At 40.1% G+C, this 17,790-nt stretch overlaps 1 protein-coding gene across 1 annotated transcript in view; it reads right to left on the reverse strand.

Moving 5' to 3' along the window:
* Positions 1 to 10,818: 10,818 nt before the first annotated feature.
* CCDC171 (coiled-coil domain containing 171) overlaps positions 10,819 to 17,790 on the reverse strand; it is a 665,674-nt gene continuing 658,702 nt past the window's right edge. The window contains 1 exon segment of the mRNA XM_030194229.1: positions 10,819 to 13,110. Coding sequence (XP_030050089.1) covers positions 12,895 to 13,110 — 216 coding nt within the window. The 3' untranslated portion in view covers positions 10,819 to 12,894.

Consider the following 17,790-nt stretch of genomic DNA (forward strand, 5'->3'; position numbering starts at 1 on the left):
TCATCCTTCTGGCCTGAGGACAATGGAAGTGATTCTAGAAGAGTTATGCACTGTATGCCAAATTTAGGTGAACTTTATAGAATAAGCCTAAATTTCCACATGGTTTATAGAACAGCCCATCTGCAAGACTAAATTTAGTCAAGGGCAGTTACGCCAAGTAAAACAAGGTGTAAATGCTACGGCTAAATTATGCGCAGACCGGGTGTATTCTATAACCACGTACATAGATTTTAGAAATGCCCACAACCCACCCATTCCATGCCTATGGCCACACCCCCATTTAAACTATACAACTTAGAATTTACATGCATTACAGTATACAATACGTTTTGACGGTTCTGCATGTAAATTCTAATTAATGCCAATTAGTGTCAATAATTGCTTAAGTGGCAATTATCGGCACTGATTGGCTTGTTAACCAAATAAGTTGCATGAGAAAATCCAGAATACAACTGGATTCGTGCACGCAACTTGTCGCGCTATATAGAATCCCTGGGAAAATGGGTATTAATTAGCATGTGCTTATAAATAATATTTTTATGTGTTACAATAGGCGCAAGTTATTTGTATATGTTGTAGGATGCAGGGATTTAAAGGAGGCGTGTTCTAGGCATGGTTTGTGTGGTCCTTTAAAATATGTACATATTCTGTATTGTGGAATAATAATTTGTGTATACCTCAGCAAGAGCCATAGTTTTCTATGGAATTCAAACATTATCATTGTTATCCTAAACAGTTTGCAGTTAGGAGCTGCAGATTTATTATTTTCCTACATTTATTTTCATTTTTTGACTGTGAATACTGGTACACAAGAATATATTTTTCTTCGTATATTGTGTTCTCAGCTTATGCCACTCACTTACCTATGCTCAAGTCTTCAGCTCAGCCTCTAACCAATCCCACCGCAAAGACACCAGTGGACACGTGCAATAGGCCGACCTTGAAACCATTTAATGAGGCTTCAGATTTCACCCACTGCTTTTACATCTTTCAAACGCTTCCTTCATGCCCACTCACTCCTCTCAATTTTTTTATCTGTTGCTTTCTCGATTAAAAAAGAAAAGGAATCTGAAACATCGATTCTCTTTGTATTCATATCTACAAAACTGTTTAGAATACCCCAAGTTCCTGAAGGTGGATGTATGCAGCCTGCATTCTGCAGGGCACAGCGTGCTCATTATTAATCAGTTGCCAAGGTACTAGAGACTGAGGCTCAGGGGGACACTGGCTAAGAAATTGCTAACAAGTCCTACTCTGTTAGACTAATAGCTTTGCTTACATACAAATTAGGGAAATTCGGCTTTTATAAATTTTGCTGCATATTTTGTTAGCAGCGCTATGGCCTTTCTTTGGGCTATGTGTGCAAGCAAGATTCTAAATCTGTATGAAAAGCGTATTCAGTGAGGAGCCATTCATAATCCTGGCCAGTGATAACATTAGTAGCATGTGGCAAAACCAATAAAATAATTCTCATGTACGGTACCAATGCACATGTTTAATTAATCAGCTCTGCCATCCTTATTGCCCTTCACTTGATTTCACTGCTGATTACCCAGTGGAAAATTCAGCTACTTTATGCAAACAATATTTTACTTTCCATTTAAAGCAGTAGGTACTGCTGAAAGTCCTCAAATATGAATATACCTACTTTTAGAATCACTCGGCACTGTGGTCAAAAGTTTTTTAAATGCTTGCCACAGGGGTCAAAAAATAGCTAGATACTCAGTGCTGCTATCTGGATAGTGGCCGATGCTAAATATCTGGATACCACGATCAGCACCAGAAGGTATCCGGATAACAGCAATTTTCAGTTTGCTATTCAGGTAACTTATGACAGCCTTTTAAGACTGAATATTGATGCTATTGGGCTAAGTTCTGGGACTGTCCTACGTAAGTATTGCCACAATGGGACAGACCAAAGGTCCATCAAGCCCAGTATCCTGTATCCAACAGTGGCCAATCCAGGTCACAAATACCTGGCAAGATCCCTAGTTCCACCCACGCTCTGACTTAGCGCTATTCATATAGGAGCAAATCTAAAAACAGATGTAAAAATTAGGGGCCCAAAATCCGTGCACTAATAAAGTAGTCTATAATGCATACAAGGGCTCTACAGCAGCAATCAACTGAGAGGTTTGCCACAAGAACCCCTGTTCAAAACACCGGGAGGCAGGGCTGCCGAGAGACTGGGCTGGGCCCAGGGCAAGGCCAGTCCTGGGGCCCCACCCTGCCGCCCTCGCTGCCTCGCCCCCTGAGGTCGCCACCGTCGCTGCTCCCCCTCCACCCCCGAGGTCACCACCGCTCCCCACGAGATCGCTGCAGCCACTGCTCCCCCTCCACCCCCCCCCCCGAGGCCACCGCTGCTCCCCCCCTCCATCCACCACCGGGCCGACCCCCTGCGTTGAAATCGCAGTCCCACCTCCGTGAAAGCAGCGCTGTAGGCAGCAGAATGCCTCCCTTCAGCTCTCCTTCCCTCCTTGTGTCCCGCCCTCGCGGAAGTTACGTCAGACGAGGGCAGGACACAGGGAGGGAAGGAGGGCCGAAGGGAGGCGTTCTGCTGCCTGCAGTACTGCTTTCATGGAAGTGAGACTGCGATTGCAATGCAGGGGGTAGACAGTCGACGATGGAGGGCGGGTGGGACTGCGGCGCTGGGCCCCCCTTGGAGGCCCGGGCCCAGGGAATTTTGTCCTCCCTGCCCTCCCCTTTCGGCGGCCATGCCGGGGGGAGCCCTGCTAATGCTCCAGAGGGAGGAGACCCTGGAGACTTGGGGCTGGATGTTTCCCCCGGTTCTCAACCCACCGCCTCTCCTAAAAGGACGTTTATCCCAGCGGAGGTCCCCCAAATTGGAAAGTGTTGAGGATAGGCCTCTGGATCGAGGTACTGAGAAGGCGGTTGCCGATGGAGGCTTGAGGCCTGTTCGTGCCTCAACCAAGCGTGTAGCTCTAACACAAAAGCCAGAGATGGTAACTTTGGAGAGCATATGGGAAGTTCTCCCAACAATTGGATATTACAGTGGCCAAATCCACGACAGAAGTTTCTGCCTTAGTGAGTACTGTTGATACCTTATCTAACTTTTAGAAGGCATTAAGACAGAATTTAATATTCAAATGGTTACAATTAAAGAAGATGTTAAAAATTTACAAGATTTTTCAGCCACAATGATAAAAGATAAAATATTACATTGAAAAATTGAGCAGATTGAGAACTACAATCGTAGACTAAATCTTTGGTTTTTTTTGAACTTTCCAAAATCCCTGGGAGTTACCCCTTTGGAAGCTTTTAAGAAATATTTGCTTGAAATATTGAACTATACCCCGGAAACTATTCCCCCGATTAATCGGATATATTATATATCGAATAAAAAGGTTTTGGAGGAGTCTTTGGAAATGAACCCTCAAGAAAATAAGAAAGATTTATTGAATGTATCAGACTTACTAGAAATAATACACACAACTGTTCCCCACAAATCCTTGGTATAAATGACTGCCCAAAATTACTCAGCCAAAGATTTAGTGCTAATTCTGCAGACTAATAGCATCATATCAGTGAACATATCCTTTCATACTGTTGATATATAAAGCAATTAAATGTCCACCCTCTGCTAGTCATATTATTTCATTGAAAGAGAGCCCTCAGAAACCACCCCCACTTTTTTTTTTTTATTTATTTAAATTTTCCAATACATCACCACTTAAAGTGAATATGCAATCGGCATTATTTAACATTAGGAAACAAAAATAATAAGTATATATCTTTACAGCCCATTTGTCCACAAGTTAAAGAAATTTGATTCCAAGATTAAGGAAATTAAAAAAAAAAGAAAGAAAAAAAATACAAAAATTAACAATCAATAGATGCTTCCTCTGGTTCAGACCCAAGCCTGCTGATTAGGGAAGGTTTACTATATTCACATCAACTCTTTCATCAATAACTCTTTCAACTCTTTGGGTCTACAAACTGAAAATGTTTACCCTCAAGCATCACATTACAAAAACAAGGAAATCGCAAGACAAATTTGCTCCCAATGCCACCACCCTGGGGCAAAGTTCCAAAAGGCCCTTCGTCTCATCTGTGTAGGCCGTGAAAGATCTGGAAAGATACGGAACTTTGAGCCCAAAAACAAATTTCTAAATGTCTCAACAAAAGCCGTGGTACGGCAATCCTATCAGGCTCCAGCGCAAAAGTGACAAGCAGAGTTAAACCTCTGAGTAACTATTTCTAATGAGCTTTCTAGGAATGAGGTAAGATTCATTCCTTCCCCTATTCCGGGGGGGGGGGGGGGGTGTTTCCTACCACCACTCCAGTACTCCGATGTAATAAGCTCGTGTAATGGGAGGGAGGGAGTCCTTGTCCATATCCCAGAATGTCCACCAAGTATTTTTTAAACCATCTCCAGGGAGAAATTAACGGCGATTTGGGAAAATTAAGAAACCTAAGGTTAAGTCTTTTAGTCTGATTTTCCAGGTATTAAAGTCGTTTATGTAGGAAGTTATTGTCTTTAACCAGAGCTGTTTCTATAGATCCCATTTCTTGAATTTTGATATCCACATGTTCCAATTTCTGGGTTTGCTGTGCAGTCACTTGTGCTTGAAGCAGGGCAGCCTCAGAAAGAACTTCAATATCAGAAGAATTCTGCTTTAAAGTAGTTTGCATAGAGGTTTGGATATTGTAAACCATATCCCATAGTGACTCCAGCGTCACAATTGCTGGTCTAATCACTCCACTAGCCACAGGAGGAGATTGAGATAGACTGTCAGCACGAGCTAACTTGGAAACAATAGCTTGAGGCAATACCTTTGAAGCCTGTTGTAGTAATGTTTCCCGAAGTTGAGAATCTATCTCCGTTGCTGCAGTCACACCCTCAGACAGGACCAGCTGAGCTACTTCGGCGTCTGTCTCTGTTTGATCAGCCAGCAACTCTCCTCCAGGCTGGGGAGGTGCAATTCGCTCCACAGGGCTCAGGGAAGCCCCGTTTCCACTCTCGATCGACTCCGAAGGGCGCAATACAATATAATAAACTGCTCAAAAAATTGCCAGTGCCCAAAATTAAACAAAAACTTATCTTAAAACGTTTCCTGTGAAATCCATTTTTTGTTTCTTTTCTCTTTTCTTCTGCTGTAATCTAATGATTCACAACAATTCCCAGTCTTAAAAAACAGTCCACAAGGTTTCCCCTGATAACGCCCGACACCGCGGGTTTCAACGCTTTCCTCAGGGACTTGGGTTAAACTCCAACTGAAACTTTTGTTCAGTGATATACTGTCGACTGAGACACCAGCTTGCAATGCCGGCTTGCATGCATTAGTCCCTGAGGAAAGCGTTGAAACCCGCGGTGTCGGGCGTTATCAGGGGAAACCTTGTGGACTGTTTTTTAAGACTGGGAATTGTTGTGAATCATTAGATCTATTGTAAGCCACATTGAGCCTGCAAAAAGGTGGGACAATGTGGGATACAAATGCAATAAATAAATATAATGATTAGTTTTCCATCTCAATGGTTAACAAAATTCATAAAGTACATAAAATAAAAGTCCTAAGTAAATTACAATCCAAATTCTATAAGGTTCAGAGTGAGAAATGGAGAGTAACATTAACACGCTGAGAGAAAACCGAGCTCCAACTGGCCTTTGCACCCCAAAATCCACAGAGCCTGGAAAAGGAGAGGGAGCTCTAATTTTCAGAGGTCTCTCTAAATCAGAATCTTTTAGTTGTTCCCTCTTATGTTTATGTTTAATACTTGATAACCTGACAATTCTGTTACAGGTCTTAGTGGTTTACAAACTAATAAATCAAAATCAATAGAAAAGAATGCCATAGTTTATAGGACAGAGAGAAGCATTCAAACAGCATTCAAACCAAGGAGTACAGAAGAGTCGTACTTTCACTTCTGACTATGAGAGGGTTGAAGAACCCTGGATCCATCTGCAACCAAAGTTAATTGAATACCAAAAGCCAATTCAAAGAAATGTGCTTTAAGAAGAGACTTAAATCTAGGAAATGACAACTCTGCTCGCAGATAAGGGGGCAAGATATTCCAAGGGGAGGGTGCAAGGAAGAAGCAGGCTGAGTAGCCTCATAGTGGGCAAGTTTGGGTGATGGAAGGACCAGATGATGGGAATCAAAAGACCGTAGAACAAGTGAAGGAGTGTAGGGGATTATAGCATAAGGGAGATAGGAAGGAGAACCTGAAAACGACTTATGAACTGACCAATTTCCGAAAACTACTGAAAACCTCTCTCTTCGACAAGATATATCACAAAGATTAACATGACTAACTTCACAACCTCTAAAATTTCCAGTATTGTCTTATAATGTCCTGCTGCTTAATACTATTATGTATTCACCACCGTGTAACACCTAATCCTCTGTAACCAAATGAATATTCTCTTCCACTTCCAGTATCCATGATGAATTGTAAGCCACATTGAGCCTGCAAAGAGGTGGGATAATGTGGGATACAAATGCAATAAATAAATAAATAAATAAACTCAAGTGCAGAGACCTATGGGCAAGACACAAAATTTTAAACTAGCATTTATAACGGACTGGTAACTAGTGCAATTGGATAAGAAGGGGTGAAACATGATCCCAACATTTAGCATGAATAATATTCACCTAAAGTGGTGAGGAATTCACTAAATAAGAATGCGTTCAACAATTTCTGAAGTTTCAAGTAGTTAGTAGCATATCTGAGTGACTTTGGAAGGGAATTCCATTTCCTAGTAGCTTGGTATTTGAAGCTTACATCATGAATAGATCTGTAATAAAGATTTCTACAACATGGAAAATGGAGGAGAAGATAGTCTCTCGCCATCAGATGAGCATTACATAAAGTGTTTAAAGGTAACACTTGCATTTATTGGAAGCCAATGCAGTATGATTGAAAGAGAAGCTGACTTGGTGAATCGAGATGAGCTGAAGTTTTTTGATGAAAGAATTTTAGACCTGAGTAAACAGCATTAAAGTAATCAAATTTGGATAGCACTACAGATTGAACTAAAGAGTGAAAAAGTGAGTTAGAAAAGAAAGGCCTCAGTTTTTTCAGTCTCCACAGAGAATTAAAGACACTAAACATCACCACAGAAACCTGAGGTTCAGATTTTCATGGTGGTAGAAAAAGGTAAGACAGATTTTATTAGTCATTGGGTGGGCAGAATTGGTATCATTACATGCAACAAGGATTGAGTCTTGCAAGTTCAGGTTGGAATCAAGAGTAGGAGAAGTTGGAACAAGATGAAGTTAGGCTAAAATTAAAGAAATGTAAATATACACCAGAAACTTGAGTCTTTGGAAAATCTCTCAAGAATGTTAAATCTTAGATTTATAAACTTTTCAAAAATGCCTCTAATTTCTGCAAGTGAAATGCTAGAAAATACATCACTGCTGACTCCTTGCCACCCCCCCCCCCCCCCCCCCCCCCCCCCCGCTGTTCAAACTTAATATGTTCTCCAAGTTGAGAGAGAGACTTGATTGCTGACTGGATGGAAACATCCCATTTTGCATCTGATAGTCTGGATTTGTCTGATTTGTCTGTTCATTTGGAGTCTTCTAGGGAAGAGATAGCCTTGGCCATGATGATTGTGACTTTTCTTTTTGATCAGACTGAGATTTAGTTCTGAGATTATTAGGCCCCAGCCATTATTTTAAAAAAATTGCTCTTGAGCCCTTAGTGCCATCTATTTTGTAGGTGGAAAGGGCTCACATGCTAATCAGTTAATGCACAGTACTGCAGACATGCAAACTAATTAGAATAGACATGTCCCCTCTGAGAAAAAAATTTAAATTATTTTTTAGATTGCAAGTGTACTGTGGGATAACCTCAGCATGTCCTGTGGTAACCCCTTTTAAGTGTGGGAGCTACATGCTAATGTTTACTGCAGTTTAGTAAAAGGATCCCTGAGTGATTTGTTCTATTACACTTTCCCAGTTCATCGTGATTTCCTTCAGTTCATCTGAATCTTCACACTCAAAAGTTTTCATTGTTGATATCTTCAATATACTATCATCAGTAAAGACTGAAGCAGAGAACTCATTTCATTTTTCTGCTATGGCCTAGTTTTTTCCCTGACCCCCCCCCTTTCACCCCTCAGATATCTAGTGGTCTCCCTGTCACCCCCCCCCCCCCCCCCCCCACAGGCTTCTCTATTCATTTGCAGTTTGAACTTTTTAAATTTAGAAATTGAAGGAATGGTTTTACCCAGGGGTGTGCTGGTAAATTTTTAACAACAGGCTCTTTCTCCGGACGTAGCCAGCTCTGCAGTTGGAAGGGCCAGGGGTGGCCGGAGGAGGGGGGGGGGGGGGAGCAACACTTGCCTCTCTCTCTCCTCCCTTCCTTCGTGCGGCACGCTAGGCATACCTTTGCTGGCAGCCAATAAATGGACTGCCACCACTCCCAACGTCTTGCTCTGAGCAGCATGCTGAAACTTCTCACACATGCTGGAGAAGTCGCAGCCTGCTGCCCAGAGCTGGAAACAAGGAGCAGGGAGCAGCAGTAGTCTATTTACTTGGCTGGCAGGGCTCAGCATTCCCACCAGCAAAGTAAAAGATAATTCAGCAGGGGGCCCAAGCCCACATTTTGGGAGCCAGTTGTTAAAGTAGCCATGGAGGGGCCCTACTTTAACAACCGGCTCCCAAAATTCTTAAAAACTTAACAACCGGCTCTTGCGAGCCTGTGAGAGCCTGCTCCAGCACACCACTGGTTTTACCTAATAAATTCAGAATCAAAGTTGGCTGAGGACCTTTGTTCCAAAATGTCCTAGTTTTATCAATATTCAAAATTAACCGATGATCTGTTAACCATTGAGATATTTTGCCTTGATATTGCAGCAAGGCAAGTTTGAAGCCTCGATAGATCCATATTTAGTGGAGCAATCTTGGCCAAAATTAAGATGGCATCTGCATAACAGTATACTCTCATCCCAAATTCTTGAATCACCGTTAATAGCATGCAATAAAAATGTTGAAGAGCACTGGAGAAAGGGCCAAGGCTCATTTCACAGTTCAGGGGCTATGACTGCAACAGCTGTCTGCTTTGTTTCTTCCAAATGCACCTGATTGTGTGAAGGAATCACCAAAAGATTATGCTGTAAAGAATGGAGTGATTATACTTGGTACAGGGCAGGGATTCTTAACCTGGGGTTCACAGACTTCCAAAGGGTTCGTGGATAGATTTCAGGGTATCTGTGAACTTGGATGGGAAAAAAAATTACTACTGTACTTTCACTAACTTTTAACAAATTTACCCCCACCCCGGTGTGGTAATGACAACACAGCCCATCCAAAGTGAATGGTCTGTGTTGGCGTTACTGTGTGGCTTTGTGAAGGGGAGGGGGTTAGCTTTTCATTCAATAATAAATGTAGGCAACAAAGTAATTTATGGCTTCTAAACTCAAACATGTTAACTTCAATAATTCTCACTATCTAAAATTATTATACCCTAAAAAATCAAAACCAACATGTTGGGTTGAGAGACGTATACTTTATCTGAAACTGTATAACTGAAAATGGTCAACACATTTATTACTTTTTAATATTTTGAAAACTGAATTTGAATATATTTTCCTTTGTAATGAAATCTACATATTTTATTTTATGCATTTAAATATATTTTTCTGAGAAGAGATTCGTAGGTTGCACTAGACACTGAAAGGGATCTGTAGTACAAAAAAGTTAAGAAACCCTGGTATAAGGTGTAAGTAACTTTGCAACGAAAGTGAAAATCCAGAGTAGCAGGTTCTGTAGGAGGAGTGGCCTAGTGGTAAGAGCACCGGTCTTGTAATCCAGAGGTGGCTGGTTCAAATCCTGCTGCTCCTTGTGATCTTGGGCAAGTCACTTAACCCTCCATAATTGCCTCAGGTACAAACTTAGATTGTGAGCCCTCCTGGGACAGAGAAATATTCAGTGTACCTGAATGTAACTCACCTTGAGCTACTACTGAAAAAGGTGTGAGCAAAATCTAAATAAATAATATAAGTATCTTAAAGTCAATCCTGAATGAAATCATGCACCAGTGCTCATTCTTTTGAAAGGGTGTCACACAGTCAAATGTTTGGCTCCTGTAGGTAAATTTATTGTTTTATATTGCTTGTGAATATTTTTAATGTTATAAACTGGAGGCAGGCAATCGAGAGCACAGGGAACAAAGCACAGCAGGAAAGAAGCACAATGGGCCCCAAAAATTGGTATGGAGGAACTAAGTGGGTCTTTTACTAAAGCTTAGCTCAAGTTATCTGCAGCAGGGCCCATAGGAATAACTCGAGCTAAGCTTTAGTAAAAGACCCCCTAAATTTATTAGCAGACTCGGCACATTTGCAATTGACTATACTTCATAACTCTAAAGAATAAACCAAAAAGCACTATCAATACTCACTACTTCTGTACATATGAGAAACTGACCTATGAAATATTCTGTGCAGCTTTTGGGTCTCTGAACTTGGCTATGTTGTACAGGTTTTGTTGCAAATTAAACAAGAAACTTAAGTCCTTTAGCTTATCAAGAAAGAAAATTGTTTACTACACTAGCTTTTTTTGATCAGTGGAAGCAAGCAAATGCCGCATTTTTAATAGGTGCAAATGCTTTGTGCATATGCTGGATCACATCGTTTTATTGAGTTCAATACATTCATACATGTGTTGGAGCATTATATATAGCTGACCCCTGATGCAGACACAGTGCCAAAACAGAGTCCATGTTGGGTCCTCTAATAAATTTAGTTCCTCCACACCAATTCTTGAGGCCAATTGTGCTTCTTTCCTGCGGTAATATTATAAACTACACTTGTCTAGATTTTGATTTGCAAAGCATGGGTAATAAATCTTTACAGAAAAACTAACAAAGACCATTAAAGGTTCAAAATGCAGGACAATATTAAAAACTTTCTTCCCATGATTCGGTAATGTTTAAAATGTTGCACTTCTCCCCCTTGCCAGCTCAGTAAGAAAATAGGGCAAATCCTGAGTGGTCCAGAATGTTGGATGTCTGTCCATTCAAAAACACCACAATTTTTGCAAATGCACTGTAAATGGCTGATTTATTATACGAGATAATTTATGTAGCTGCAGTTCAGATACAATGTACATTGCATATATAATACCTGATAGCTAATTCTGTTATTAGGACAAATTAATAATCCTTAAGTGGCTAGAAAAGTTATAATTTACGTAACACGTAAGGATACCTGTCAGAATAGCATTCTGTCATAATGTATGAATTATACATCCACTGCAGACACACACTTTGGACAAATACATAACCTGAGTTCCTTATGAAAGATTTCAAATATAAACCTAGCCAAAAAAATTCCAGAGTGACAGAACATATAGTGAAAGCATAATATAAGTCCCTACTAAAAATCTGATGATTCTCATAATTTGGCTAATCACCTGTTCTCAGTATAGAATTTTTAGAAAATTCCCAAGTACTAATATTCAATTATTATGAACCCAGGACCCTGAAATAATTGACTTCTGCATACAAAGCCAGTAACAACATTATTTTGAATAGCATTGCTGATCCAAAATGAGACAATTCAATATATAGATTTTGTATCAAACAACACTGTATATAAAAAGTTAATAGCACTGGGGATTATGGTGATTAATACAAAAAATAATAAATTACAGGTTTTGGTTATTTACAATGATGCTGACAGCAAAGATTTAACCTTTAAGGGTTAAAGAGTTTAATCAATGTCAAATGCCTGATTTTCTGAAGGCAATAAAGAGTAGTCTGTCTAGTGATAGCCAACAGAACATCACTTTGTCAAGCCACAAAGCGCCCAAAAGCTTGTCAAGTAAGTTACCAGAAACCTCTTTGTGGTTAAAACTCAGATCCTTCCTGCTTGACCTATTATTTGATATTTGACCACTTGGTTGCAAGACACTTGCTCTTTCCAGCTGAAATGTCACTGGGGCATCTTGTCAGCTCACCGACATCTCGGCCTGACATACAATTTTACTTTTGTGTGCTACAAGGCAGAAAATGCAGGGCAATGGCCTTACTTTAAATTCAGTCAGCATCAAAGATGGGCGTCACTCTTGGGTCTTACCAACAAAAGAAAAAAAGGATTCTATTTTGAAGGTCAAAGCAGACATTACTTTAAAGTATTCACGCACATATTAAATATATTAACTCTAGTGCCAATCTGGGAATGATCCTTATGAAGTACATAAACATATCATCAGAAACCCTTTCTGCAGAATTGTTCGACTTTTTCTTATCAAACGCTGACTGACAAAAAGCCTGGGTTTTAATGGTTGCAGGGGCCAGATTCTGCCGTTAACTTAACTTGTTCAAATGGGCATATGGTATCATGTATCTTTAAAAGGAGCAACCTGACCTTCTCACATTGACCAGGAGTGACATTATTGTGCAGGAGAAGAAGCAGTCACATCATTTCTGTTTTGCACAACCTGCTTAAAGTTTGCAACTAAATGCTTGTCTTCAGTTGAGCTGACAAGAGGGAAGAGGGGGCTCAGTGAACCATAGCAGGGCTGCCATGAAATGACAGGAATCATTGGCATACATTTCAAATAGCGCTCTCAATCCTATTAAAGTATTGCAGTCCTGCTTTAGAACAGACAAGTATGAAACAACTTTGATAGATAGAGACTAAAATGCCTTATTGATTTTTAAGACTGAAGAAAATTACCCAAAATCTGTCACTCTAACATTTAAAAACATGATACATAAAAATGAGCAGAACGCTAATAATTAAAACTTTAAAAAAGTGAATTTTAGCAAAATATAAAAGTACCCTTTTATACAATTTTTCCATATAAATTAAACAGCAAAAAATAAATATGCTTTTAAAACAAGATTTTAAGGATGTATTTTAATTGTATTAAGTATTTAAGTACAGTTTTTCTTTCTCCCTTGAAAAACTTTAGTGCAATCTTAATATCCACTTTGTATAGCTCGTTTGGTGCTGGTAATGTTACTTGTGAGTGTGAAGAAAGGAGCCTGTGATCTATTGTTGCCTAAAGTGTCCTGTCGAAGGCTGCAAGAGTTATCTGGTTCAGCTTGCAAAGGGAAAAATTCTGAGAGAGTCTTCTTTTCAAGTTGATAAGCTGCTCCTGACACAACAGAGAGGTTAGAGTTCTCGTGTTTCCCCTGTAAGAACAAACATACATACATTTAATTCAAACACAATAAAATACAAATTCTGAAAATGCTTCTCAATTAATATTAGATGTATGCAGTTTAACATTTTAGGGAGTTAATTTAATACAGCATTTCCCAGATGTACAGCTTGTTTTACATGGCTCTTATACAAATTCACAGCCGAATGTCCCGTTAAGATACACACATGCCGTGTGTAGGCATTCCTGAAGGAGTAGTTTTGGCAGAGAGTTGGGGGGGGGGGGGGATAGAATTGTCAGCATGTATTCTATAAAATATATATGTATACACAAAAAACATACAACAAATTTCTGCACTGCTGGGGCTGGTTCTGAGTGACTATTTTATAAACACATACAGGGTGAGCCAAAAAAAGTAACTGCCTAGAGTTTTTTTTTGCTGTTTTCTCAGCAACTGCTGGAATTTCAATGTGAAATTTTACAGCTTTATTTGCTGCTGCTACTATCTATGTTTACGTACTCAATGGAATGAGATTATCTTTAAACACAGTGAAATTACAGATTTTTTTAGTGTGACCACCCAGCGATTTTCATGCTTGTACTGTAAAAAAAAAAAAAAAACAGGGGGACACCAGCTTACTATTAATGACGTCAGTGACATTTATAAACAATAATTTGAATCTGAATAATTTGAATTTGATAATATGATAATTTACAGATAATTTCTTTAAAAACATTTCAGATCAGAACGGCAATCACAGGCAAGGTGTCATCAGTGGACAAAATGAGAATCCAGACACTGTGTGAACAAGGTTTTTGAACAAAGGTGATAGTGGCTGTGTATCATCTCAAGAACTGGAAGCTCAGCACTGTGAAGAAAATTTGTCAGTGGGACTGCAAAATGCTGACAAATTGTTATAATATCAACTGAATGATGTTATTTTACTGTGCTTTAGTTAGAATATTTTTGACACGCAAAAATCACTAGGTAGTCACGCTAAAAGTCAGTAACATTAACATAAGATAATAAAATGTTGTTTAATAGAAATATGTAAATATGACAACTAAATAAGTATGTAAAATTTCTCGTTGAAATTCAAAGTGGTTGCTGAGAAAACTGCAAAAAACTGTATGGGATTACTTTTTTTTTTGGCCTCACCTACATTATCTTTATAAACATGTGTAAAATATGCACCTTTTTCCAACCGTGATATAGCATCTGTTTACAAAACAACACCCTTCATATATTATTTGCTAGAATTAATTGCCTTTTCAGTTAAAATACTCTGAAGTACTTTAAAAGCTTTTCAAGACAAATTCACCTAGGACACTGCAAGAGAGGAAATTTCTGAGCTTCAACACATTTCTTTCTGATGAATTTCTAATGTTCAGAAATAAAACAGACTGATGTACCAAAACGAATATCTGCCCTCATTCCTACAAGAAGTCCTGGCCTTTCATTAACCTCCAAGATCTGATTCCAAATTTCTGGGCACCTGCTATTTCCGTCTTCCCAGAGATACAGTGCACACCAGAGTTGTTGTCATGAGTGTTGGTTAAAACAAAATGGTTTCAGGATGTAAAACATTTAGAGGGTTATTTAAAACTATGTATATGCTTCTTAGAAAGTAAATGCATAATTTTCTCTGTGCAGGCAATGCCAAATTTTATTGGTAAAATGACACACGCGCTCTCGATCTTAAAATTACTCTGGGGAAATTATTTATGTATATTTATACATGCTCTTCAGCAGATGCACATTTTTTTTTTTAGATTAATTTACCTGCATAAGGTACATTTTCAAAAGTATATGTGTAAATGCTAATCCTTCCTCAATTCTCCCCAGGGTTGCCTCTGCTCAGTCCAAGTAGCCTCATGCAAGTAAGTTAACCTGCATATTTTATAAAAACTCATTTCTGTAGGTAAAGCTTTTCAAAATTGCTATCAGAGGATCAGTTTAGAACAGGGCACCTATAAAAATGACAAAAAGCGACACTAGGAGCAGCTAAAGCCTGTTCCTCCTGGTTTCCTCGGCTTCCCGTCTAGAGCCATATTAATGGCAAACAAAACGGTGCTCCTCCTCTGATTGTCACGAGTTCCCTTCCTTACCTTTATGGAGACAACAAATGATTTTTCTTTTGCAGATGCAACGTATGGACATTCATGAGTTGCCCCGTGGGATTCGCTTCCAGTGAATTTGGGAGCATTTTTGGCATACTTTGATGCCCCGGACTCGTAGTAGTATCCTTAATTTGCCCTTCTGAACTTTTTTTCCCCCGACTGTTTGATTGCTGTTGCTTAAGTGCCATTGCCCCGGCTGGGTAGGGTTGGGTTGGGTGGGAGGGTTGATTTGTTCCGATTGTCTTTTGCCACTGCAAGTTATAGTTTTCTTCTTACTGTTTCTATTTCTTCTAATAAAAATGATTTAAATATAAAAATGACAAAAAGCACACCTATTTTATATTTGTTTTATAAAGGCACCATACATTCATATGCCTTTAGAAAACAGACTCCCAGAAGTAGCAAAGAAAAGCTGTCACACACTATTGTGATGCAGGTGCAGCTCTGTGAATGCACTCAATACATTTATACAGTATCCCTCTCATTCTATTACAGGGTACTTACATTTGTAGAGTACTCACACTTTCTCAAACAGATGCACACTTATTCACTTAAATGCTAGCAGAGTGCTCAGTGTTAATCCATGTGCAGACCGCTTCAGGCTAGATTCAGTAAATGGCGCTCAAAAATTGGTGCAAAAAAAAAAAAATCAGCGCTAAGTGCTATTCTATAAAGGGCTTTGCAAGATGAGAGCTTTATTGAATAGCACTTAGAGCTGCTTCCGCACCTAAAGTTGAGCGCCGGAATTTACGACAGCTGAAACCTGGTGTAAATGCCGATGTGGAACTCATAGCATTTCAGCACATCAGCGCCGCTATTCTATACAGCCGCACACAACTTTATGGAACACCCATGCCACACCTCCTTTTCAGTTATGCACTAGAGGACAAATCCCTCCTCTCAGTACCCTTCTCCACCACCGCCAACGCCAGGCTCCGCCCTTTCTGCCTCGCCTCACCCCATACTTGGAATAAACTCCCTGAGCCCATACGCCAGGCCCCCTTCCTGCCCATCTTCAAATCCTTGCTCAAAGCCCACCTCTTCAATGTCGCCTTCGGCACCTAACCACTACACCTCTATTCAGGAAATCTTGACTGCCCCAACTTGACATTTCGTCCTTTAGATTGTAAGCTCCTTCGAGCAGGGACTGTCCTTCTTTGTTAAACTGTACAGCGCTGCGTAATCCTAGTAGCGCTCTACAAATGTTAAGTAGTAGTAGTAGTAGTAGGACTTGGGCAAGGGGTGTTTTCAAATAGCAAGCAGAAAGATGCACAGGCAAATTCAAATTAGTGCCAATTAAGTGATATTATTGATTGTTAAGGGCCTATTAATTCATTGTTGATAGATCATTAACTAATTTAGGGCTCCTTTTACAAAGCGGTGGTAAGCCCAATGCAGGCTTACCGTTCACTATACAGGAAGTACTGCTGGGCTACCGCAGCAGCCTGGCGGTACTTCCCACCCCTAAAATGCCGTCATTTCTGGCACTACAAAAATGTATACATTTTCATAGCACTGGAGTGTACCCGACTGTAATCAGGCAGTGCCATGTGCTGCCCGGTTACCACTGGGTTAATGCGGGAGCCCTTACCACCTGCCCCAGAAATGGGCCATTGGGCAATTGCTTTACTTGCTGCACAGTCATTTCCTGCAGGAAGGTGAGACTTCCCTTTTACCAGCTGCGGTAAAAGATGGCCTCGGCGTGCGTGTAAAATACCAGCACCAGCCCCCTTTTGCCACAGCTTGGTAAAAGGGACCCTTAGATAGGCACACATCTTAGATCCATGCCTAAATGTAGGTGCTGATCTTTCAGTGCCATATATTGAATCCAGGGCTGTTCACACAGGAGAGGAATTGATGGGCCTAACATTTTTGCATGTAACTTACAGAATACTGTAACTTATGTGTGCTAAGTGAGGAATTTAGATATGCCCATTTATACCAGACACAGAACTGGCAAGGGGACCAGCAGACTTACATGCGTGCTTGTACATGTGTATATACCTGAGTGATCTGATAGCAGACATTTTCCACGTGTTACAATATACTTTAATAAATATCCCCCTAAATGTGCAACCTCTTCTCAACCATAGTTCCTGAGCGTCAGCATCATGAAGTGCAGGACATGCTAACAGCCATTATTTGTGACATTAGTACACACCCTTATGTGTATCAACAAGATGTCTACCTTGTGTTCCCTGAAAGGTCACTGAGTAGCCTATGACTTCAGACTATAGCAGTTGTTCTCAACCAATATGTCAGGACACACTGGTGTGTCCCCATGAGGTGAGAAGTGTGTCACAAAAAAATTGGTGTAGACAGTAAGCCTGTGTTTCCTTTACAACCATCAGTGTCTGCAAGCTGGGAAGACCAGCAATCTTGAGAGTCAGGTTCTTGAAATCCCCATAATTGGTCCCTATTTCTGCTTTCCCTGAAACCGCAATAATGATTTTTGAAACCAGCCCCAACTGAACATGTTGCAGGTTTGCTGTCCACAGGTTCTGTTTTATACAGTTTCTGAGTAGCATATTTGCAGGATTTTGTGTTGCTTTCACAATATCTGGCAATGGAGGGATTTTGTGTTGCTGTT

This window comes from Microcaecilia unicolor, chromosome 2 (genome assembly GCF_901765095.1).
Source record: "Microcaecilia unicolor chromosome 2, aMicUni1.1, whole genome shotgun sequence".
NCBI classification, from domain to species: Eukaryota; Metazoa; Chordata; class Amphibia; order Gymnophiona; family Siphonopidae; genus Microcaecilia; species Microcaecilia unicolor.